This window comes from Lithobates pipiens, unplaced genomic scaffold, assembly GCF_037356315.1.
Source record: "Lithobates pipiens isolate NorthernLeopardFrog02 unplaced genomic scaffold, aLitPip1_a1.2 Scaffold_18, whole genome shotgun sequence".
NCBI classification, from domain to species: domain Eukaryota; kingdom Metazoa; phylum Chordata; class Amphibia; order Anura; family Ranidae; genus Lithobates; species Lithobates pipiens.
Window position 1 is genome coordinate 96753979 of NW_027507758.1, and position 24792 is coordinate 96778770.

The 24792-nt window shown below is 42.7% G+C and overlaps 1 protein-coding gene across 1 annotated transcript; it reads left to right on the forward strand.

Moving 5' to 3' along the window:
• The first annotated feature begins 610 nt into the window (after positions 1-610).
• OTOR (otoraplin) lies at positions 611-24469 on the forward strand. The gene is made up of 4 exons (XM_077485934.1): positions 611-812; positions 3913-4055; positions 8981-9091; positions 23497-24469. The coding sequence occupies exons 1-4, from the start codon at positions 689-691 to the stop codon at positions 23518-23520; spliced, it is 402 nt and encodes a 133-aa protein (XP_077342060.1). The 5' UTR covers positions 611-688; the 3' UTR covers positions 23521-24469.
• Positions 24470-24792: the final 323 nt, after the last annotated feature.

Consider the following 24792-nt stretch of genomic DNA (forward strand, 5'->3'; position numbering starts at 1 on the left):
AAATTAAGTTTGACACGCCTGATTTAGGGTATTAATGTTTTACCTAAATAAAACAAACGCTGATCATTGTAAGCACCCCTGTCAGTGGTAAATGGTTTGTCTTAAGCTTCTAATTGGTCCAGGACAACTTGTTCTGTTGAAAAACAACAAACTTACTTGCCAGATCATCGGGTAAAAATAATGGAAAGAAATCAAATGCAGTCATAATATCTAAGAATTGGTAAGCTGCAATATAATGCATGATTTCTTTTGGATTTGATATTGCTTTAAAGCAAACCTGAGTAATAGGAAGATAAGTAGACAGCATTTATGGAAATCTGCTTTAAAGTCTTTTGCATATCTTAGGTATGCGCAGGTTCACCTAAAAATATCAATTCACAACAACGGTGGAGTTTTTCTTTAATATTTTGGACCAGATATTTCTGTCTATTTTGTGTGCTTACAGCGTTCTCTTCCTATACCGAGCATTGCTCCTACTCAGTGTCTCTGATAAACAACTGCACAGGAGCTCTCTTGTATCCACATGCCCATGTGTGTGAATGGAATGCTGGGCAGGTCAATCCTATTGGCTGCCTCTGTTTTTCCAGATGTTCAGTTCCAGCATAAATGTACTGTAAGTGGTTCAAAATATACACAGTACACTCTTCTAAGACACTGACCGAGCTCCTGGGAGGAAACTCTGGGGAAAATGGCTAAGACTTTTTATGTTGCGGTCATAGTCTTATGTCTGGGATTTATCCATCAAAGAGCCTATGGGGTTTACATGCAGAAGTTGTCAGATAAGAAGCTCTGCGCCGATGATGAATGCATTTGTAAGTTTGCCGAAAATGCAAATCTTTATTTTCGTTTTTTTATCTCTTCTAATGTATTTATTTTGTTAATTTTTAAGTCTACTAAGTTACAGAATTTTTTTTGTTTTAACACTCATTTTTGGGGTTCTTAACAAGTGGTATTGTAACCGCGTGGTAATTCTCAGAGGTACCCAGGGGAATTGTTTGATAGATTAAATCACGTGCAAGTCTGAAGTTTAGTAAATACTAAATATTATACAAAACAAACTGGATTTGCTAAGCATTAAATAATGCTGTATCAAAGTTTCATATGATATATTGAATTTATAACACTTTACCAAGTTACTCTACAATGTAGAAAAGCCTCGACAGCCAATGGAAACTGAGGTTTCAGGAGTTCAAGACAGTATGGGTTAAGTTATGCTGTTTGAACTGTGTTTTTAATTAGGCCAAACATGATTAGTAATAAAACAAACGTTTCGTTTTTTGATTCTTAAAATTACAGTTTTTTATTTTATTTTATTTTTTATCGCCTTTAAAAAAAGTCTTAGAAAGTGATCACACAGGACACCAACCTGTAGCTGAGTTATCACTGTCTTTAACTAGTCTTTAAATTGTGTATATGGTAGACATTCTACAAGTGATCACCTCCAATTTGTCATTTTCCCATTCTTCTCATCCTTTTGACTTTTGAAAATGATAAAAATGTGGTTGAACAAAGGTCACTATATATGTGTATGGGTGCATTTATGGCCCATGTGTAACACGAAAGTTTGATACAGATCCTTATATCTGTATAGGTGATAAATGACAATCGTCAGGTCTGTTATCTTAATATATATATATATATATATATATATTAAAAAAAATGTATATATATATATATATTTATATATAACACTGTATATGTGGCGGTAACCCCCGTAAGGGCTGCTGGTTGAGAATGATTAAATGTAGTAAAAGCACAGTCACTGCATATTTCCTTGTAGCAGCAGGATAAATGATGGTCATGCAGAGGCTGCCAGCACACATACCGTACAGCAGTGGTTCCATACACACTGAACCAATTACCAGGGGATGGGGATGTATTTTGAGTCTTTATGCTTAAGAAATTTATAACTGGGGAGGGGTATAGGGCATGGGATACTCAGATCAATTCTAGCTCCAATAAAAGTGGGCACTAACTTCGCTGTTCTACAAATAGTGTTTCCAATCTCTGAGACTGGAATAAATGGCCAGATCAGGGGCACTGTGAAATGAACACATACAGCTACACTGGCTCTTATATCCTTAAAGAGGAATTGCAGTCTGCTCACATAATTTGTAACACAAACATCTTTGCCATTCTGGAGCTTCCCTCCAGCTTCCCTCCACTTTGCATATTATTTTATATATACTGTGATTCTGTAGTTGCCAAATAAGCTGCAGAAATCTCCCTCCACTGAAGCTGCTGCCTGTTCACTTCCTGGATTTACGCAGACACTCAGAGGCATACCTCCAGCTCTGCAGCTTTCAATGGCCCTCTTATGACTCACCCCCCCTCCCTTCCTGTAAAACTTTTACAAGACTTTAAAAGCACCAACATCACTTGAATCAGCAAACAGTCTTTTCACCAAATTGCTGCCCGGAATTAGCTTTCTGTGACCTTCTAGTGAGGTTTTAGCCTCCAAGGGGAAGTCTCTGTAGTTGCAGGTGTAGGCCACTCAGCTCTGCCACAGCGGGGGCCCTAGTGGACATCAATCCTGATAAGCAGCCATGCCTTCAGGAACTGCAGCTTCCCAAACTGGTGAAGCACATACGCTATTTGGGTAAAGCTCTCCTCACAGCACATGCTGGACCTCAATCAGGCTGTAGGTTCCAACAACATAGACAGTTCAGCAGCAACTTCCCAGGCCTTAGCCTTAAGCGAGAGAGCCAGAATATGGCTTTCCCAAATATATATACCGTTCCCCATCATGAACCACCTACTGGTTTGGCTGGAGTAAATATAAATATTCATAATGCAGTTTAGTATTGAAATCTCCTACTATAGCCAGTGGTACCAGAAGCACCTACTGGCAATGACAGCGAGAAATTGCAACCCCACTGAGCTTAGGGAGAAACCAAGTGTCTCTATACTAGTAAAAAAATGTGAGCAGGGGTGAACCAGTCTTGTTGGGAATGACCACATTCTGTTTCTTTGGAGTTGAGGGATTTTAGTTTTGGATAGGGCAGGAAGGCATCAAATCCCCTGGGGGTTTTTATTGCATCCCAGCTAGGGTTATTCACCTTCCTTATTTGTCCTAGTAATTCATTTTAATTATGGGATATCTAAAATTTTTGATTTTTCATCAGAACAAGATGGGAGGGGAAGTCTTCCAATGGGACACTACTACTGGTGACTGTTTAAGATATGAATTCCTCTCACTTTGTAGAGTTTGCCTGTAAACAGTCAGGGGTTTAAACCCTTTCCTACCCTAGCTAAAACTAAACTAAATACAGTTATTTTAGCTTTACATATGCTTGCTCTAGCCAGCTTGTTACAGTCAGATCTAGGATTGTCGACCCTGGTTGAAATGTACCTGTAAACCTAACCACCATCCGATGTCTGTAGGTTGCTTTAGGTTTATGAGAACCAGGGGATGCCCTGTCTGTTAAGGATATGCTCTACTAGAGGGATTGAATATTTTTCACTAGTTGTGCTATTTGCTATTGCCCCTGAGATAAGACTCAACCCAATTTGTCTTGTTGTCCTCTCTCCAACTCAGCCTGTGATTGGATAAAGAAAGAATATAACCGACTGACAAGGTCATGAATAAGTGTGTTTCTTGTCTAAACATTTTCATGCAGCTCACCACATTCACTCTTAGTCCTGCCCTTCTCACTCCCAAACTTAATGCCACTGTACAGTGGATTACAAGAGGCTAATATCAAGTCAAATTTGGCTGGTTTATGGAGCACTGGGAAGCATATTTTCACTATTCAAGTTTACATTGGTTTACGATATTAGGAAAATGTATTTGTACTTATCAGAGATTTCTATAAACATAAGAAGCATCATGATCAGGAATACCAATTGAAAGAAAAGCTCTTGGCCTGTGTACTGGAACATGCTGAGTATTCTGTCCTGATCATTCCTCAGATGCTATATCAATTGGTAGAGCTGAAGATGATTACAATGCCCCAGACTGCAGATTTGTCAACATTAAGAAAGGAGAGCTGGTCTACATCTACACCAAGTTAGTGAAGGAAGATGATGACGCGGGTGAATTCTGGTCCGGAAGTGTAAGTTTTACTATAGTATATTATATTGTCATTGATGGACAATGTTGTGTTAATTTAGACTTCCTTGGTACAGGTTTTCAAATACAGCAATGTTCGTTTCTCTGCAAGTATAATTTTAGACATAATTGCTGTAAATTATTTTCCCAGGAATAGCCACTTTGTTTCTGAATGTTGAACATATTACAAAAACTCTCTAAAAACTTGTATTATTCTACAGTATGTTCCTGTGCTAATTTGAATCTATTATATATTAATTACATACCTCCCAACTTTTTGAGATGGGAACGAGGGACACCTATTAGGAAATGTATGTAGGCATAGGACAAACCCCTTGCCATCCCCCCTTAAGGAGAATTATATAGAAAGTGCTCTTTTTACCCCTATTATTCCTTTAAACTGGCTTTTGACATTTACAAATGCAGCAATTTAGAAATTGTATGAAAGGTTTAGCACTGGGAAAAAAGTTTTGAAAGATAAAAATGTGCATTTTCTATACAACTATATACAGTGGTGTGAAAAAGTGTTTGCCCCCCTCCTCATTTCCTGTTCCTTTGCATGTTTGTCACACTTAAGTGTTTCGGAACATCAAACCAATTTAAACAATAGTCAAGGACAACACAAGTAAACACAAAATGCAATTTGTAAATGAAGGTGTTTATTATTAAAGGTGAAAAAAAATCCAAACCATCATGGCCCTGTGTGAAAAAGTGATTGCCCCCTAAACCTAATAACTGGTTGGGCCACCCTTAGCAGCAACAACTGCAACAAAGCGTTTGCGATAACGTGCAATGAGGCTTTTACAGCGCCCTGGAGGAATTTTGGCCCACTCAGTTCAGTTACATTAGAGGGTTTTCGAGCATGAATGGCCTTTTTAAGGTCATACCACAACATCTCAATAGGATTCAGGTCAGGACTTTGGCTAGGCCACTCCAAAGTCTTCATTTTGTTTTTCTTCAGCCATTCAGTGGTGGACTTGCTGGTGTGTTTAGGATCATTGTCCTGCTGCAGAACCCAAGTTCGTTTCAGCTTGAGTACACGAACAGATGGTCGGACATTCTCCTTCAGGATCTCTTGGTAGACAGCAGAATTCATAGTTCCTTTTATCACGGCAAGTCTTCCAGGTCCTGAAGCAGCAAAACAGCCCCAGACCATCACACTACCACCACCATATTTTACTGTTGGTATAATGTTCTTTTTATGAAATGCAGTGTTCCTTCTACGCCAGATATACTTGGACACACACCTTCCAAAGAGTTCCACTTTTGTCTCATCGGTCCACAGAATGTTGTCCCAAAAGTCTTGGGGATCATCAAGATGTGTTGTGGAGAAATTGAGATGAGCTTTGATGTTCTTTTTGCTCAGCAGTGGTTTTCTCCTTGGAACTCTGCCATGCAGGCCATTTTTGCCCAGTCTTTTCCTGATGGTGGAGGCATGAACGCTGACCTTAACTGAGGCAAGTGAGGCCTGCAGTTCCTTGGACGTTGTTGTGGGGTCTTTTGTGACCTCTTGGATGAGTCGTCACTGCGCTCTTGGGGTAATTTTGGGCGGCCGGCCACTCCTGGGAAGGTTCACCACTGTTCCATGTCTTCGCCATTTGTGGATAATGGCTCTCACTGTGGTTAGCTGGATTCCCAAAGCTTTGGAAATGGCTTTATAACCCTTTCCAGACTGATAGATCTCAATTACTTTCTTTCTCAATTGTTCCTGAATTTCTTTGGGTCTCGGCATGATGTGTAGCTTTTAAGGATCTTCTGGTGGACCTTACTGTGTCAAGCAGCTCCTATTTAAGTGATGCCTTGATTGTGAACAGGTGTGGCAATAATCAGGCCTGGGTGTGGCTAGAGAAATTGAACTCAGGTGTGGACAACCACAGTTATAGTATGTTTTAACAAGGGGGGCAATCACTTTTTCACACAGGGCCATGATGGTTTGGATTTTTTTTCACCTTTAATAATAAACACCTTCATTTACAAATTGCATTTTGTGTTTACTTGTGTTGTCCTTGACTATTGTTTAAATTGGTTTGATGTTCCGAAACACTTAAGTGTGACAAACATGCAAAGGAACAGGAAATGAGGAAGGGGGCAAACACTTTTTCACACCACTGTAGATCAGTCCAAAATGCTAAGGAGAAAAGAGGGACAGATCAGGGACAGTCCCCCAAAATCAGGGACAGTTATGTTAAATCTAATGCTTAGAACCCCCACATCCGAAGCTAGGTCACCACATGGACTTGGTTTAAAATGCATGGTTGCCAATCAGCTTCTAAATTCAGTTCAATTAAGGCAAAAACCCTGGAAGCTGACTGGTTTCTATCAGTGTTGCCAACTTACCAGATTGAAATTTACTTACACAACACCCAAAATTTACTGGCACAGCTAAGTTTTTACAGGCATTTCCTAAAGTTACAAAATTACAGTTTTAAGTGCAAATTTCAGTATTTAGGCTATACAGTACAATATGCAATTAGCAATGTGATTTAATAAGTTCGTAAAGATGTGGAAACCCTGGACACAAAAGATGAAATACCCCCTGTGAGTGTTGGTAAAGTGTAGTAATAAGGAAGGGGGACAAAAGCAATAAGTGATGGAAACCAGGAAATAGTATGCTCACTGCCAATGGATACCCCCCATGGGAAATATAGGGGGCCGGGGGGGGGGGGGGGGGGGGTTGAGGAGGGAAAGAAAAGTAGTAAAAGAGCCAAGAAACAGTAGCAGTTGAGTGATGAAAAACAAAAGTAAAATATAATGAGCAATTGTATGTTTTTAAACGTTTGAAAGAAATAAAAATTTTATTATTAAAAGCAATGTGATTTAAGGTAGATATTTAGGAAAAAAGGATATTTCTTTCTTTTTTTTCTCGATATAGTAAGCAAGCAGCTCATGGACAGGACACATGAAATTGACACATACAGTGACACTGACAGCAGTGTGCAGCAGCAGAGATGATGACACCTCACATGACATGTCCCCTCCCGAGTCAGAGTGACAATCTCTACCCCAGGTGGTCCCTTCTCTTCACTTCCACTCCAGTCCAAACGGCACTGACAGCCCCACTCCCGGCTTGCCTTGCTCCCATCTTACAGACCTGCAAACAAGGCTCTGGTCACTCCGCTCGGCTCCCTTGCCCCATGACATCACACCACACGCTCCGGCACTGCCCCCGCCAGACCCACTCCCACTGGCACTGCCCGAACACACTAAAGCAGGCCCTTGGATGGTCTCGGTGGGCTCCGAACCAGAATGCACAATTCTGAGCCATGCATCACAGCCATTTTTTTTACTGGCAAACTTTTCCTGTCACTGGCATATACTGGCAGAAGAAAAAGTGCACGTTTTTTTTACTGGCTGCCAGTAAAAATACTGACAGTTGGCAACACTGGTTTCTATGCAGAGCTGCACCAGATTTTGCACTCTCCAGTTTTAGTAAATCAACCCATATGGCTTTCCTAAGTCCTGTCTCTGCAATGAAAGTGAAACTAAACTGAGCAAGTGCGAGAGAGCAGGGGTGTCTAGCTAGGGACTGTACTGACCAGAGACAAATCAGTGGTGGGGGAAGGGGAGGGGAGATGAAGGATGGAGGGCAGTTAGAGGAACACACTCTCTACTGGTACACGTAGAAGCCACTATATTAATAACATAATTAAATACATTGCAATATAACACAAAACTATATGGGACCAAAACAACCATCCTGGCACAGACCCCTGTTGTTAATGCAGGTTCTCATCTCCAAAGCCCCCAAGTGCCCTACATTTAAACAGAATCCTGCAGTCCTGCGGATCCAGGACATGTCTCACTACAGCAGTTAATGAATGGCTGGTGGGCCAAGCTGTTATGCCGAGTACACACGACTGGACTTTCCAGCAGAAAAGGTCCGCCGGTCTTCCCGACAGACTTTCGATGGAGTTATGACGGACTTCCGAACTAAGGGACTTGTTCACACACGAACGGACTAAAGTCTGTTCGTTTTGAACGTGATGACATACGACGGGACTAGAAAAGGAAGTTCAATAGCCAGTAGCCAATAGCTGCCCTTGTGTCGTATTTGGTCCATTGGACCAGCATACAGATGAATGGTTTTCCAGATAGGAATTGAGTCGGACAGATTTGAAACATGTTCTATTTCTAGGTCCGTCTAAATTTTTCAAAGAAAAACGATCGGTCTATCCCACCATATTCTGCTGGAAAGTCTGTTCGTGTGTATGCGCTATAACAGTCCACCGTAGAAGGGAGTCAGTGCCTGCTGGTCAAGTGGTCAACCATAGAAGTAAATGGGTGGCTGCCTGGCCCAAATGTCCACGGTTTCTTGCATTTGTAGGCCCAACCACTGACGTTGGACCTTTTTTGTTTGTTCTAGCCTAGCAGCATACATGTTTTGCAGTTATTCTTTTAATTTGGTTCACCTGCAGCAAACAGGCAGTACAGTCACAAGTAAAGCACAATTTAAGGTTCAGTGTGTAAAGACCCTGTAAGTCATCAATGCCTGTAGGGTATAAATATTATTATTCTAAATATGTTTCTGTTCAGACCTTCACAACTCAGTTTGATTAAGTAGTAAATTCATATTTAGGTTGGTATTGAAGTTATCTCACTGTTTGGATGTCTGAACTGATGCAGCAGCTGAAGTTCCCCTAATGAGAGTCTATACTGCATGAAACATGTACGTTAGAAGAAAAACCTCTGCAGTACACGATTAATGATCTTGAAGGCGGAGGTGTGATTTACCGCTTATTGGTGCCACATGTGGTCCATCTGCTCGGCTAGCAACACAATTTGTGAGATCTGTTTGACTATTCATGTGTAAGAATGCTGAGAAAAACAAGTGGCTGTAGAGTGGATGTGACAGCTGTGTTGTTCTGTACTAGTATGAGCCTGTGCAAACTAGAGGTGCCTTGTTGTAACTCTACTTCTTACTACTGACAGGTTTATAGTGACCAGTACAGGGATCAGCAGGGACTCGTTGGTTATTTTCCCAGCAGTCTTATCACTGAGCTCAGTGTCTACAAGGATGAACTTCAAGAATTACCCACCACAGTAAGTACGAAAGATACAATATATATGAGAACTGCATTAAAGAAATTTAGGCAAAAAGATTCTATTTGATTAACATTTTCAGAATGCAGAAAATTTATTGTTTAAAATAAACCTGTACAATTTTATTAGCAGGCAAGGTGAGACAAATGGTATACAGCAGGTACCACGTCCTGCTCCCTTCTCTTTTAATTTCATATTTGATAGAGAAAGGGAGGGTTATAACCCCTATCAGGTTTAATTTTTTGTAATCTGTTATTCTGTATCTCATTGATGAGATTTCCCTTCACTTCCTGTCCCATAGCTAAAACAGGAAGGGAGTGGAAATCTCTCCAAAGTGAACGAATCCCTGGTTGTCACCAGGGTCACCAGAACCAGTGTCCCCATTGCAAGATTTCCAATGGAAGTGTCCTCTATTTCTCCCTTCACATTACCCATTCACAGCGGTGTCCCCTGTCCTTTACACAACCCCCCCCCCCCCTCCACAACGGTGCCCTTTGTCCTCTTTCACATTACCCCCCTACAGTGGTGTCATCTGCCCTCCCTTCACATTACCCCCCCCCCCCCCCCACAGTGATGTCCTCTTTCCTCCCTTCACGTTACCCACAGCGATGTTCTCTGCCCCCCTTCACATACCCCCCCCCCCACAGCAATGTCCTCTATATCCCTCATTCACATCACAGCTATCACAGTGGTCTCCTCTGCCCCTTTACTCTCCTACTTACACAGAGGAGAGCAGGAGGACATACTGTTCTGAGCTGCGAGCAGGAGCCGGCTTTCCCCCCCAAGATCTGGCCCCTGTCATTCTCAGCAGAGAAGAGCGGCAGGCATATACAATTATGAATGGCGGGAGGGAGTGGCTTTTCTTCTTAACAAGCTGATGATTGGTTGCTAGGAGCACCCTGTGTCCTAGCAACCAATCCCCTGCTGGTAAATTTGAAAAGTTAACTACTGAAGCTCCAGCCCTTGGCCACTGTTTAGAACTGTATAGCCTGTCACTCTTCTCTGCTGAGAATGACAGCAGCCGAAGCTTGGGGGAAAAGCCAGCTACTAAATGGTGGAACCACGGTGGTCTGGATAGGACAGCAATTAGGTCCGGATCCAGACCACAATCCGCCATTTAGCAATGCCTGTTCTAGAGGAACCCTGTCTGAGAAAGGCTGTTTTAAATAGTAAATTGTTGCTATGTATGATTCACCAGACTAAATACCAGCAAAAAGAACAGTTATTTGAGTATTTTTATTTACACATGTGAAAGTGAAGCAACATTTGGCAGCATTACTTATTCCTGTACATTCATGTTTTCCTCCACTCTTCCCCAAGGAATTTTGTTCTTATCTACCTGCGTGCTGCAACCTGTACAGTGGCAGTACACAGATTCCAATATTTTCTACATATTTTAGCTAATTTATTGAGCTTTGACATCTTTCACATTTACCTGTTATGCACACAGTTTAACAGTTTAAGTGAAAAAAAGTTTTACTTTGTAACTTTAAGTTTTGTGTTTAATCGACTTCATCATAACTGTTCATCCTGACCCCTTTTTCTCTACTCCACTGCATTTGGTGATTGTATATCAGTGAAATATTGTCCATACAGACGTCAATTTTTTTTGGTCTGATGATTTAATGAATTGATTGTTGAAACTGATTGTTCAATTCATATCAAAGGAAGACTTTTCTAGATCAATATCATTGCCCATAATTGCAAAAGTGAATCTAAAGCTCTTATTTGTAGCTGGCTAAAAGGATCATTTTGTGCTTCAATTAATTGGTTTGAGCGACCATAATTACATATTTAATGTTTCCTTTGAACCGAATTGATAAAAATGATGCTAGGACAAACAATCTGAGTGATTATTTAATAAAGAAAACTTAAAGTGTAACTAGCCTAAAATGCTTCATTTGATTTTGGATTAGAGTGGTCAGAGGCCCAGCCAGGTTTTTATTGCTTTTGGTGTCCCCTTAGGGAGGTTTACCCTCTCTATGTGTCTGGGTGACCATTGTCATTTGGATTAAAAGTGAGAGAAGATTGCAGCCACAAAAGATTGGTAAGTTAAATGTTTTCTTTCCTGGTGCCAACAAAGCGGCATGCCTGTGCTAGGGCTCTGCCTCTAACCACTCCCTTAGGACCAGTAAATAGCATAAAAGAAAAAAGTTACCATCCCCCAGTATTCTCCTTCTTTCCCTCATACCTCATGCACCAGTGAATATGCAGCAATATCCCTTTCTCGGCCTCAGAGCAATATTCGTCTGGGTTCAGCCCCTCCCAGACACAATCCCACATCTCTGGCTACTAAATGTGCTAAATAGTCTGGGAGCCCTTCTGTTGGTTTTGAGGCATTGTGGTGTTTTCTCACTAGGAAAAAAATCTGCCTAAAGTGTCTGGGAGGTTTGAAGTATGGCGTGGTCAGCTTCCTTGTTACTTTGTCATTTTTTTCTTGCTTTAAATTTTCACACAGGTTGGTTGGGCTCTGTTCCTGTCACCTGTCCTCTGTCATAGGCAAAGCTGCTCCGTAGGGTGCACATGGTGCTTCTGGTCGATTGAGGGAAAGGGGTTGGAATGATGACATTAGACCACTCTCTGGGCTATTTATGCTGTAGCACCTAGAAGTCATGGCTGCCAACTTTGATGAGGGCATTTTGCCCTTATGCACTGGTAAACATAGGAGGCACCTCTGGAGGGATTTGTCTGGGCTTTAGTCAGGCAGAGGAATCTCTGTATGCTGCAGTCTCCCACCGTGGGCCTCAGCTGAGCTGTCTTCATAACCATAAGCTGACCTCCCTGTACTCGAAAAACTTGAGCCAATCACCACCATTACAATACCCTCACTTGCATAATAGGTAAGGGATCTACGGTCAGGTAAGTTGGACTGACATAAAAAGAGTATATCCGACAGGCTCCTTTTTCTGATTTCAGCCTTGCCTGGTCACACTATAAAAGATCTAAGAGATTATCAAGCGATATGCTCATCCAGATGATGACAGTCCCTCCTCAGAGTCTCCCAGGCATCGATCCAGGGCGAGGTGACACTAATCCTATTCACCAGAGCATCCCCACCATCTAGGTAAAGGGCTTGCTGGATCAGAGGATCAACTCCCATGCCAAACAAATTAGTCAGTAGGAGCTGTCAGTCTGAGATGCCAGTGGATAAAGGAGAAGAATGCCTGCAGCGACATTCCCAAGCAAGACTTATGCAGACTGCCTGGAGTGTCCCACAGGAGAACTGGAGCAATCCTCACGCTTTTCTTTTACTAGCCCAATATTTTTGGGGCTGTCACCCAGTGGGGGCATCCTAGACAGGAGGGAGAGGAGGGAGAGCAATGAGGGTTACGCTTTACCCTAGTGCAGTTCTATTTTTTTTTTTTTTTTGAAAGAAGAATTTTCCAAAAAAGACCAAGAAAAATGTTCCTTTTCATTCAGAAGTGGCAGTTCTATTTTCCATTTACGGAAGAGTTAAAAGTATTGTCTGCACAGGGGTGGAAAAGACAGAAAGAGATATTCACACCACTGGTGGTGGATGAGGCGATAATAAAATTGACTAATGTTGATGAATGATGAACTGATGAATGATGAATGATGTTGATGAAAGTCACCCTCCCAATGGAAGATTCAGCAACTTTTAAGGACATCTGAGAGAGGAGGATCAATCTGGACCTCAGAAATGTTTACCTGTTGGCAGGAGGAGCATATTAACCTGAGGTCGTATTAACCTCTGTGGCAAATGCGATTAATGTGTGGACCCAAAACATTGAGACTGCTATCAATGAGAGGATATTATCCCTGCTCTACAGGAACTAAAGATGCTTGTGGACTTTATAGACAAGGCATTCATGGACATCATCAGTTGTTCGGCAAGAGCTATACTCCTTTTCATGATGGCGAAGAGAGCCCTCTGGTTGAAAACATGGGCTATGGATGTATCATGAAGACAAAGTTGGGGTAAGATTCCCTTTGATGGGAAGTCCCTCTTTGAAAATAAACTAGAGACAGCAATCTCAGGAGTGACGGGGGGAAGTAGGGGATCCTTCCCCAGGGCTGGAAGCTGAGACATACAAGGTTTTGTCAGACCAAGTTTCACACATAAAGGTTGAGAGATTCAAGAACTTTTTGACAGGTTAGGGTCACTGAGAAAGACTGGAGAGACACCCAGTCAACTTTCTTAAAATCACAGTTCCAGAAGACCTTGAGTGTTCAACAGAATCCTCAAAGTCAACAGTCAGCATGTCAAGGCTCTTGTGGTGAGAGCCAGGTTGTCCCACTTCCTAGGAGTTTGTGAAGACAAGTTGGTGTTATCTACAATGACACACAGCCAGTTTGTATGTCCACTGCCTGTCAATTTCCTTATGCTCACAAAAATACCAGCTTCACCTAGGAAGGTGTAATTACTGGTTCAGTACAATCTTACATTACTAGGCTAAAATGCTGTTGCACCGGTTCCCTCCTTGGGAAGATTCAACAGGATTTGTTCAACTCCTTTTCTAGTCCAAAAAAGGAACGACGGTTGGTGACTAGTCATAGATTTGAAGAAGCTAATTCAGTATATTTTTTTTGGAAGATTCTATATGGAATCCCAGCAAACATTAGGTCAAGCAGTATAGCCAGGAGCCTTGAAACTTTCAGTAGACCTGCAGAATGCCAATCTGAATATTCCTATTCTGCCATTCTTTCAAAGATATCTCAAATTTACAGTAGACCAGCTCTACCTACAATTCTGCTGCCTTTTGTTTGACCTCTGCACCTCCCTGAGGACCTTCACCAAGGTCTTGATAGTGGCCCTAGTACTACCACCACTACCTGGACAATGTTGTTCTCTTGTCCCGCAGCAGGAAATAACTACTGAGTCACAGGGAGATTTAAAAAAAGGCATTCTTTTTGGTGTAAAATCAGCTTGGGAGCCCTCTTCAAGGCTTTGATTGCATTGCCTCCACTGAAGATGGAGTCCTTCAGAAAGAGGATTTACAGAAGCGGTAGCTTCCCCTCTCTTCTTGGCTTCACAAGGTCTGAGCGCATTGGGAACAGTGTCAGGGCATATCCTACTGGTCTCTTGGGCACACCAGCACCTAAGGCAATTCCAGAAATATTTCCTTGCCCAATGCAAGAGACATCACTAGAGGCAATGAATCACTGTGTCACCCTACAGGTGGAAGAGCATGTGGTAGTGGCTGAAGAAGGATTTGTCATGATCCACAATTACAAAGAATGCCAGTGAGAGGGGCTGAGCGGGCCCATTGCAAGGGCATCTGTATTCAAGGAAGGTGGAGTTTTTGTGTGAAAGGAATGGTCTCCAAAGTTCTGGGGATACAGGCAGCCCATTATGTCCTTTCAGCCCTTGGTGCGAAGTCAAAAGGAAGATGAACACTGCAGGAAGATGAAGATACTGCAGATGAACACAGCACTGGACTCAAATGTGGGGTGTTTCCCAAATGGATCTATTTCCTTCCTTGAGCAATCTTGACTCAATTGCCACACCCCAAGGCAGAAGGGGTGGATGTTCTTTCCTAACTGTGGAAATTTGGCCTGGCAAACGCCTTCCCTCTGCAAACCCTCTCAATGAGGTTTCTGTCTTAGACTGTCGAGAGAGGAAGTCTTGAGCATAGCCATCTAACCATACTGGCCATGCAGACCCTGGTTTTCCCCCACACTTCATCTCAGCACTCAAGTCCCAATTTCTCTTCCTGTCCTGCAAGATCTGCTGACACAGGTGGAGTCATCTGAATCCACCCAGACGTAGCCTTCCGGCATGGCTGTTGAGAGGTGGAGACTAGAGGTCTAAGGATGTTCCTCACAAGTAATCACAACCTTGTTAAAGCCCAAAAAGCCCTCCACTAGTAACATCTATTCAAAGATCTTACCTCTCCATCTGTTTCACATCTGCTTGACTTTCCACAGTCCAGACTAGACCTGAGTATGAGCCTGAACATCTACAACTAAGGGCAAGTGGGTGGAAGATTTTCTAGTAGTATATTTCCTCAGAGCCGTGCTCAAATCCATCCCCCCAGGAAGATAACCTTTCCATATTGGGACCTGTCTCTTACTGGACTTTCTCTCAAAAGGACCTTTGCTCCCACAGAGCAGTGTTCGCTATGGGATATAATGCAGTTTTGTTCTTGTGGCAGTGACCTCTGGGAGGAGGGTGTCAGAGCTTCAGGCCCATGGATCTTCACAAAGCTATGTAACCTTCTGCCCGGACAAGATGAAGCTTCATTCAGTGGAACAGTTTGTTCCAAAGGTGGTCACCTACCAGAATCCTGGCCTTACCTAATTTCCCAGAGTCACAGGTGGGTGCCCTTACCACCAATATTGTCCAGGGCTTGCCCACGGGCCATCCTACTGAATTTGCACACCGGCCACCTCACCTGTACACACTCAGGCCCCCCGCAATCCTGTATATTTGTCAGCCCCCCTCACACCTGTAAATATGTCAGCGCCCCACCCCCCAAACACCTGTATATATGTCAGCCCCCCCATGCACCTGTATATATGTCATCACCCCACCCCCACACACCTGCATATATGTCAGCACCCCCCCACACACCTGTATATATGCCAGCCCCCCCCACACACACACCTGTATATATGCCAGCCCCTCACACATACAAACCTGTATATATGGCAGCCCCTCACATACACAAACCTATATATATGGCAGCCCCTCACATACACAAACCTGTAAACACAGAAGGCTCTGGCCCCTCCCTGTACACAAAAAGCCCCCTCCCTTTCCCTCACAGCCCCTACTTGTAAAGAAGGTCTTCCTACCTAGTTCCACCTAGTTCCAGTTTCACAAAGCTGACATGTTGCTGAGAGGCAGAGTACAAATCACACGAGGGATGCACATATACATAGTAGCCAGAGGTGGCAGTAAAGAGCTTGATGTCTGAGCTCAGTGACACAAGAACAGCATAAGCTGTGAAATAATTTCTGTAATGCACAGCACGGCTCCCCTTCACCCGTCCTGCCTTCTGCTGGCCTGGTGGGCCCCTTACAGTTGTGACGGCTGTACCCCCCTGATTGCAGCCCTGGCCCTACATGAACTTGATGTTTCCTCAACATTGAAGGAATACCTCTCAGCCACAGCTTCATTTTGGGCTTTGGGAAAGCTGTTTGTCATACCAAGTGGCAAAAACAGGGGGACATTTTTTTTTTCTGGACCTTAACTAGATGGATTGTGAAGCTTATCCATAGGGCATACATGGCTGTAGGTGTAGATCTGCCAGCAGTGGTGATGGCACATTTGACAGAGTTTGTTGCAGGTTCCTGGGTGGCTTATTCCAGGTTTTCCATGGAGAAAATTTGCAGGACCACCTCTTGATCGATGCATCGTACCATTCTGAGGCATTTTAAAGTGGATCCAGGGATCTTATCTATAATGAATTTTGTGAGGAAATTTATCAGTGCCTCTGTTTCCTCCTTACAATGAAACATTTATGTTTTGGCATCTTCACACCCTGTCAGCTAATTATTTATTACAGGTATGTTGACAACAGGAAAATGGAAAGCACAGGTGTCAAACACAAGGCCTGAGGGCCAAATCCGGCCCGTAAGGCCATTTAATGTGGCCCTTGCACCCAGGGCTTTTTTTCAGCCAGAGTGTGGTGGAACAGAGTTCCGCCACCTCTGGCTCCTGCTCACCACTGTCACTTGTAAACATAGAAGCCTGTGTTTACAAGGACAGCTTTCCTCTTAGGGGCTCTCACAGATCCCTGCCTGCCCTGCACTCATGGTATTGACAAGAGGGATATAGATGCAGATGAAGTGTGGGGTGGGACATCACATAGTAAGCTGCACTGTGATCCCCATCTGTGCACAGATGTCGACCAATGATCTCCCTGCTAAAAGTGAGAAAAAGCTGACACTGCCTACACTAGAGGTAGTAGAGATGGGCTGGGTAGCTACAAAGGGGGAATGAAAAAATGAGGGGTGTAGCGGGAGATGTGTGCAGAGGTGGGTGGATGAGGGAAAGTGGTGCGGAGGTCAGAGCCGAGGAGAGGGGGAGAGTGAAATGTGGACAGTCTATGAACTTCTGAACCCTGCACTCTGTACCTGTGCACCCCTGAACTCTGCACTCTGTATGTAGTGCACCCCTGAAACTGCACTCTGTAGGTAGCATGCCCTTGAACTCTGCTCATAACACACTCCTGGTATTTATTGCCCCTTTAAATCCTCCCACTGCCAGTGAAATATGGCCACACCCACTGTTCCATCGGGTCAGCAGGAGGCATAGTTAAGTTCAGCTCCTATTCTCTGAGAAAAAAAGCTCTGGATACCTTTATATAGTCTTACAGTCTTGCAACTGGCCCTTTGGGGGCAACCATAACACTGATGAGGCCCATTATAAAATTGGGTTTGCCACCGCTGATCTACAGTGTTCAAAAAAAAAAAAAAAAAAAAAAAAGTTTGCTCTAGCTATTCAGTACATTTACTTTCCAGTTCAGCCTACAGCTTTGATATTTGATTTGATGTTGTGAAGTCAGTTGCAAGGGATTAAAATATGGTGAAGAACAAACTGATATTACTAGAATTATTCACAATATCAAAATGATCAGTTTATTAACCACTTTCAGACCGGACCATTTTGCTGGTAAATGACCAGAGGTCTTTTTACACTTTGGCACTGCGCTGCTTTAACTGGTAATTGCGCGGTCATGCAATGTTGTACCCAAACAAAATTTGCGTCCTTTTCTTCCCACAAATAGAGCTTTCTTTTGATGGTATTTGATTGCCTCTGCGATTTTTATTTTTTGCGATATAAACGTAAAAAGACCGCAAATTTTGAAAAAAAATGATATTTTCTACTTTTTGTTATTAGAAAAATCCAATAAACTCAATTTTAGTCATACATTTAGGCCAAAATGTATTCAGCCACATGTCTTTGGTAAAAAAAAAGTCAATAATTGTATATTTATTGGTTTGCGCAAAAGTTGTCACATCTACAAACTAAGGTACGTTTTCTGGAATTTACGCAGCTTTTAGTTTACGACTGCCTATCTCATTTCTTGAGGTGCTAAAATGGCAGGGCAGTACAAAACCCCCCCAAATGACCCCATTTTGGAAAGTAGACCCCCTAAGGAAATTGATAAGAGGCATGTTGAGCCCATTGAATATTTTATTTTTTTGCCTCAAGCGATTGAATAATGACAAAAAAAAAAATATTTTTTTTTTTTACACAAAGTTGTCACTAAATGATATATTGCTCACACATGCTATGGGCGTATGTGAAATGACACCCCAAAATAAATTCTGCTGCTTCTCCTGAGTACGGGGATACCAGATATGTGGGACTTTTTGGGAGCCTAGCCGCGTACGGGGCCCCGAAAACCAAGCACCGCCTTCAGGCTTTCTAAGGGCGTAAATTTTTGAGTTCACTTCTCACTACCTATTACAGTTTTGAAGGCCATAAAATGCCAAGATGGCACAAAACCCCCACAAATGACCCCATTTTAGAAAGTAGAAACCCCAAGCTATTTGCTGAGAGGCATGTTGAGTTCATGGAATATTTTATATTTTGCCACAAGTTGCGGGAAAATTACAAACTTTTTTTTTTTTTTTTTTTTCACAAAGTTGTCACTAAATGATATATTGCTCATGCATGCCATGGGCATATGTGAAATGACACCCCAAAATAAATTCTGCTGCTTCTCCTGAGTACGAGGATACCACATATGTGGGACTTTTTGGGAGCCTAGCCGCGTACGGGGCCCCGAAAACCAAGCACCGCCTTCAGGCTTTCTAAGGGCGTAAATTTTTGAGTTCACTTCTCACTACCTATTACAGTTTTGAAGGCCATAAAATGCCAAGATGGCACAAAACCCCCACAAATGACCCCATTTTAGAAAGTAGACACCCCAAGCTATTTGCTGAGAGGCATGTTGAGTCCATGGAATATTTTATATTTTGCCACAAGTTGCGGGAAAATTACAAACTTTTTTTTTTTTTTTTTTTTCACAAAGTTGTCACTAAATGATATATTGCTCACGCATGCCATGGGCATATGTGAAATGACACCCCAAAATAAATTCTGCTGCTTCTCCTGAGTACGGGGATACCACATATGTGGGACTTTTTGGGAGCCTAGCCGCGTACGGGGCCCCGAAAACCAAGCACCGCCTTCAGGCTTTCTAAGGGCGTTACAGTTTTGAAGGCCATAAAATGCCAAGATGGCACAAACCCCCCCCAAATGACCCCATTTTGGAAAGTAGACACCCCTAAATTTAGGGGTACACTAGTGAGACTAGGTAATAAATGGCGGGTGCCCTGAAACTATAAAAAAATAACTAACCAACCAGCGTCACCTGTAACAGTTATATGGTGATCACTGGTGAAAGGGTTAACTAGGGGGCAATCAGGGGGCTTTATGCGGTAGTATATGGCGGTCCCTGGCGCTATAAAAAGCTGCGGCGAACCTAAATACCTACCTGCCTAACTAGCGTCACCTGTGACACTAATACAGCGATCAGAAAAACGATCGCTTATTAGGCTGGGTTCACACTGGAGCGATGCGGGAACGCCACGAATGCGCGGCGGGTTCCCGCATCGCATGCCTCCCGGCGGCAGTTCACACTGCCCTATGCGAACTGCTGGGAGTGTCAGTGAAATGTTACTGACACCCCCAGATCAGTTCGCATATCGCAGTGCGATCTGCAAACTCGGATCGCATGGTGTGAACACCCATGCGATCCGATTCTGCTGCGGGCCAAAAAAAGGGTCCCGTGCGAATTTGCGGCGGGTGCGGCGGGTGTGGCGGGTGCGGCGGGTGCGGCAAATGGCTGAACTCGAATCGCACAGAGATCGGATGTGATTTGCACTGCAGTGCGGTGCGAATCACATCCGTTCTCATAAACCGCTGCAATGTGAACCCAGCCTTAGTGACACTGGCGACGGGGGGTGATCACGGGGTTAAACCTTTATTGGGGGGGTTAGGGGGGTACCTTACAACTAAAGGGGGCTAACCCTAACTGCCCTAACAGTTATTAGTCACAAATGACACCCGCCGGGTGATCAGGGGGTTAAACCTTTATTAGGTAATAAATGGCGGGTGCCCTGAAACTATAAAAAAATATCTAACCAACCAGCGTCACCTGTAACAGTTATATGGTGATCACAGGTGAAAGGGTTAACTAGGGGGCAATCAGGGGGCTTTATGCGGTAGTATATGGGGGTCCCTGGCGCTATAAAAAGCTGCGGCGAACCTAAATACCTACCTGCCTAACTAGCGTCACCTGTGACACTAATACGGCGATCAGAAAAATGATCGCTTATTAGGCTGGGTTCACACTGGAGCGATGCGGAAACGCCGCGAATCCGCGGCGGGTTCCCGCATCGCATGCCTCCCGGCGGCAGTTCACACTGCCCTATGCGAACTGCTGGGAGTGTCAGTGAAATGTTACTGACACCTCCAGATCAGTTCGCATATCGCAGTGCGATCTGCAAACTCGGATCGCATGGTGTGAACACCCATGCGATCCGATTCTGCTGCGGGCCAAAAAAAGGGTCCCGTGCGAATTTGCGGCGGGTGCGGCGGGTGTGGCGGGTGCGGCAGGTGCGGCGAATGGCTGAACTCGAATCGCACAGAGATCGGATGTGATTTGCACTGCAGTGCGGTGCGAATCACATTCGTTCTCATAAACCGCTGCAATGTGAACCCAGCCTTAGTGACACTGGCGACGGGGGGTGATCACGGGGTTAAACCTTTATTGGGGGGGTTAGGGGGGTACATTAGAACTAAAGGGGGCTAACTCTAACTGCCCTAACAGTTATTACAGTCACAAATGACACCAATGCAAAAAAAATAAAAATAAAAAAAAAATGACATTGGTGTCACTGTGACTGGGGGGCAGGGGTAATTGGGGGGGTGATCGGGGGGTAAAGGGGGGGTGTGAGTGTGCCTGGCATGTTCTACTGTGTGTGTAGAGTGTTGGTGCAACTCACCGATCCGCTCTCCTCCGTGTCGGAGGAGAGAATACATCACTTCCTCTCCTGTGTTTACATTACAGGAGAGGAAGTGATGTCACGGGGGATTTCCATTCGTCGAGAGCGATCGCGAGGGGGTGGCCATGAATGAATGGCCGCCCCCTCATCCCGGATCGCTCTCGAAGGAATGCCGACCGCCGCAGGCACCGGGGGGGGGCCCGATCGGGCCCCCCACCCGCGGGCAGGCAGGGACTTATATATACGCCCATATGCCTGCCCGTGCCATTCTGCCAACGTATATCGTCGTGCGGCGGTCGGCAAGTGGTTAAATGATTCAGTTCAAATAAACTATATGTGGCCATCAGTATCAAGCCTTTTTTGTTGTGATAGAACCCAGGCCTTGGAATTCTCTCACTTTCAAATTTCTAGAAGTCTTGGAGCTGCTTCTACTCTGCCTTGAAGCAACTGATAGGCGGCTGCCTGGGCAGCACATTTCCCAGATCTCTGCCCAGCTAGTTTTTGCTATCTTGTTAAAAGAGGAAAAACCCTTTCATTATCATCTATAATCTCAATGGAGAAGTGCACTGTTAAAATATCGTTATTATGGTATTAATATCGATATATTCAATAATTCATATTGATGAGAAAAGTTCCAAGAAAGTCCGTTAAGTTCTTGGGTAAAAACTCAAATTGATTTAGTAATAAAATAGCAAAATATTACAAGAACAATATCAAAATGTAGAATATTAAAATATCAATAATGTATTATATTCTTAAGATGAAGATTGAATCAGATGTGTGTCTGTGTGTGTGTGTGCGTGTGCAAAATCTGAGACCCTGTCCTTCTATTACTAGCGTTTTTACTCCTAAAATCTGACCCCTCCTTCCTAAAAGTTAAAAGTTCCTCTGAGCTTTATTGTTCTACAGAAAACCGCAGGCTTTAATCCCCTAAGGTAAGGGTGGGAGTTGCTCAGTTTCTATGCATTGACATTCCTGAAGAGTGGGCAAGAACAATGTGTGAAACCATTTAACTTATACAATATAAGTTTCCTTTAACATAAGATTAAATACTATATATATATATTATTCATTAAAAACCTAATGTTCTTATTAATATCCTAATCAAGAATTGGAAAGATTGTAGTATAAAAAATTATAATCTTAACTAAAACATAAACTTATGCATCTTAAGAAATGTGAAACCTTACTTCTCCATCTGTGATGGGGGGAGATAAGAACCAAGCTCTAGATTCCTAATTACTAACACATGTTTGTTTCTCTATAGGAAAGATTATGAACCTATATGTATACTTTTACAAGTATAAAGCCTGTACACATTATAAGATTTTCTGCTGATTTTTTCCTTCAGATTTACCAAAACCATGTAGTGCAAGGGCCTGCCTGATTGCATACAAATTGAAACTCCTAAGGTTTGACCTCATATTATATGGTATTCGTAAATCTGAAGGAAAAAATCCGCAGAAAATCTGATGTGTATGGGGCTTTATAGTCTATATAATTTCACTTTTTACATAACTGATATATATATATATATATATATATATATATATATATATATATATTATATACAACGCAATTATTCTGTAAGGATCAAATCCATTCATTAATTTGTTAATATTTGTTAATTGATGAATATTAGATATTAAATTAAAAAAACTTTCTAACTTCCACATAAAATAGACTGAACAATTGTGGGTGGCTTCCAGCAGATTCAGTCACTTTTACTAGCTCCCAGCCCCCCTCCCTCTCCCCCATTACAGCTTTGCTTCTCTTCTCCCAAATTGTAAAACATATATTTTCAAGGGTTTACAGAAGTTGGATGACACCACTGCTTAGTGTAGAACAAAGCTAGTTTTTGCCGCAGCTGCTGCAGGTGAAGGGACTGCCTCGGATGATTCCTACGTTTTTGTTTACTTTTGAGTGGACAGTAATATGCTAACATGCCCTGGCATTTCGTTTTATTAGTCAGTAAAGAGGTCCAACCTAATCTGTCTCAGTTGCATACCTTTCCATATATATATATATATATATATATATATATATATATATATATATATATATAACAGGGCTTTGCTGGGAACAGATGCTGCCTTAAGGCAGCCATTTTTGCTTTGCCACCTCACTACCTCCCTTGTCCACTGCTAGGAAATTAGGGGCCTGGCCATATATCAACATTGGTTGCTAGGATGCAGGCCATGCACTGAAGATGGCGGGGCTGACCTCAATGCTACCCCTCCCCCCACGCTGCCTCATTTGGCTTCATAGGTGTCACAGCCTTGTGTTAAAACTTCCTGCCATAATAAGGCACTGACAGTGGAACATATATTATAGCTTTACAATGTGAATAGCGTAATCTAGAGGGGGCCATCCATTCTCCCTATGATGCATGCATGGGGCAAATACAGACTTACAAAAGTCAGCCGAGGACTTGTTCATAGGTCAAATGCAATAATCTCTTTTCTTTTCTATTCCAGGCTGTTGATTTTTACTGCGATTAAAATGAAGAGGTAGTGTGAGAAAACGAGTGACATGTTTCTGGGGAATTCTCTGCAAATATGTTCAAAGATTCTATTGCACGCATTTAGAGGAGAACTAACTACCTTTCCTTCATGTTTCATTTGGATTTATATTTTATACTGTTAACAACTATCATATGGAGCGTATGGATATCCTTCAGGCTACTACTGATCAAGATCCGATAAGGTTAGTCAGCTTAGAAAATATTTAGTTCTAGGCAACTCAATCTTCATGAAGGAGGATCCACCCCTGACCACTCTGATACAGGAAACATGTAGCAGAGAAATACAAAGACTGAGTCATCCTTCTGAAAATGATAGTTGTCTGGCTGCAGTACATACCAAGGTTCTGACCTGGACCAGGTACAGTGGGTATAGAAAATAATCAATTTAAAATAATCACATTTTGTTTCTTTGTAGACTGAAATTAAGGCAGACACAGTGTTTGAGTTTTTGTTTTATCCAGCTGTATTTTCTAGCGCAACTTATAACATCCAAGTGAAAGATATAATATGAACATGTCAGAAAAAAAAACAAAAAAAAATGAATCACTGAGTTGGAAAAAGGATCACCCCCTTTATGTCAGTATTTTGATGAACCACCTTTTGCTTTAATTACAGCCTTTTGTTTGTTGGGATATGTCTCTACTAACTTTTGCACATCTAGACTTTGCAATATTTGCCCACTCTTCTTTGCAGAACTGTTCAAGTTCAGTTACATTTGATGGTGACCATTTGTGGACTGCAGTCTTCAAGTCATTTCACAGATTTTTAGTGGAGTTTACTGTAAGTCTGGCCTCTGACTAAGCAATGGAAGGACATTAACCCTTTTCTCCATCAACCACTGTGTGGTCCTTTTTGCTGTGTGCTTTGCGTCACTGTCATTCTGAAAGGTAAACCCTTTTACCATTGACAACTTTCTGGCAGAGGGCAGCAGATTTGATTTCCTCAAGAATTTTATAGTATTTTACCCCATCTATTTTTCTTCTATCCTGACAAGTACTCCAGTCCCTGCTGCAGAGAAACACCCCCATAACAGGATATTACCACCTCCATACTTTACTGTAGGAATGGTGTTATTTGAATGGTTGTATTTGATTTCTGGCTGACATATCGTTTGGTGTTGAGGCCAAATAATTTAATTTTAGTTTCATCTGACCATAATACCTTTTTCCATGTGGCCTTGGAATCTTCAAGGTGTGTTGAAGGTGGTCATATGAGTCTAAAATTAAATTATTTGGCCTCAACATCAAAC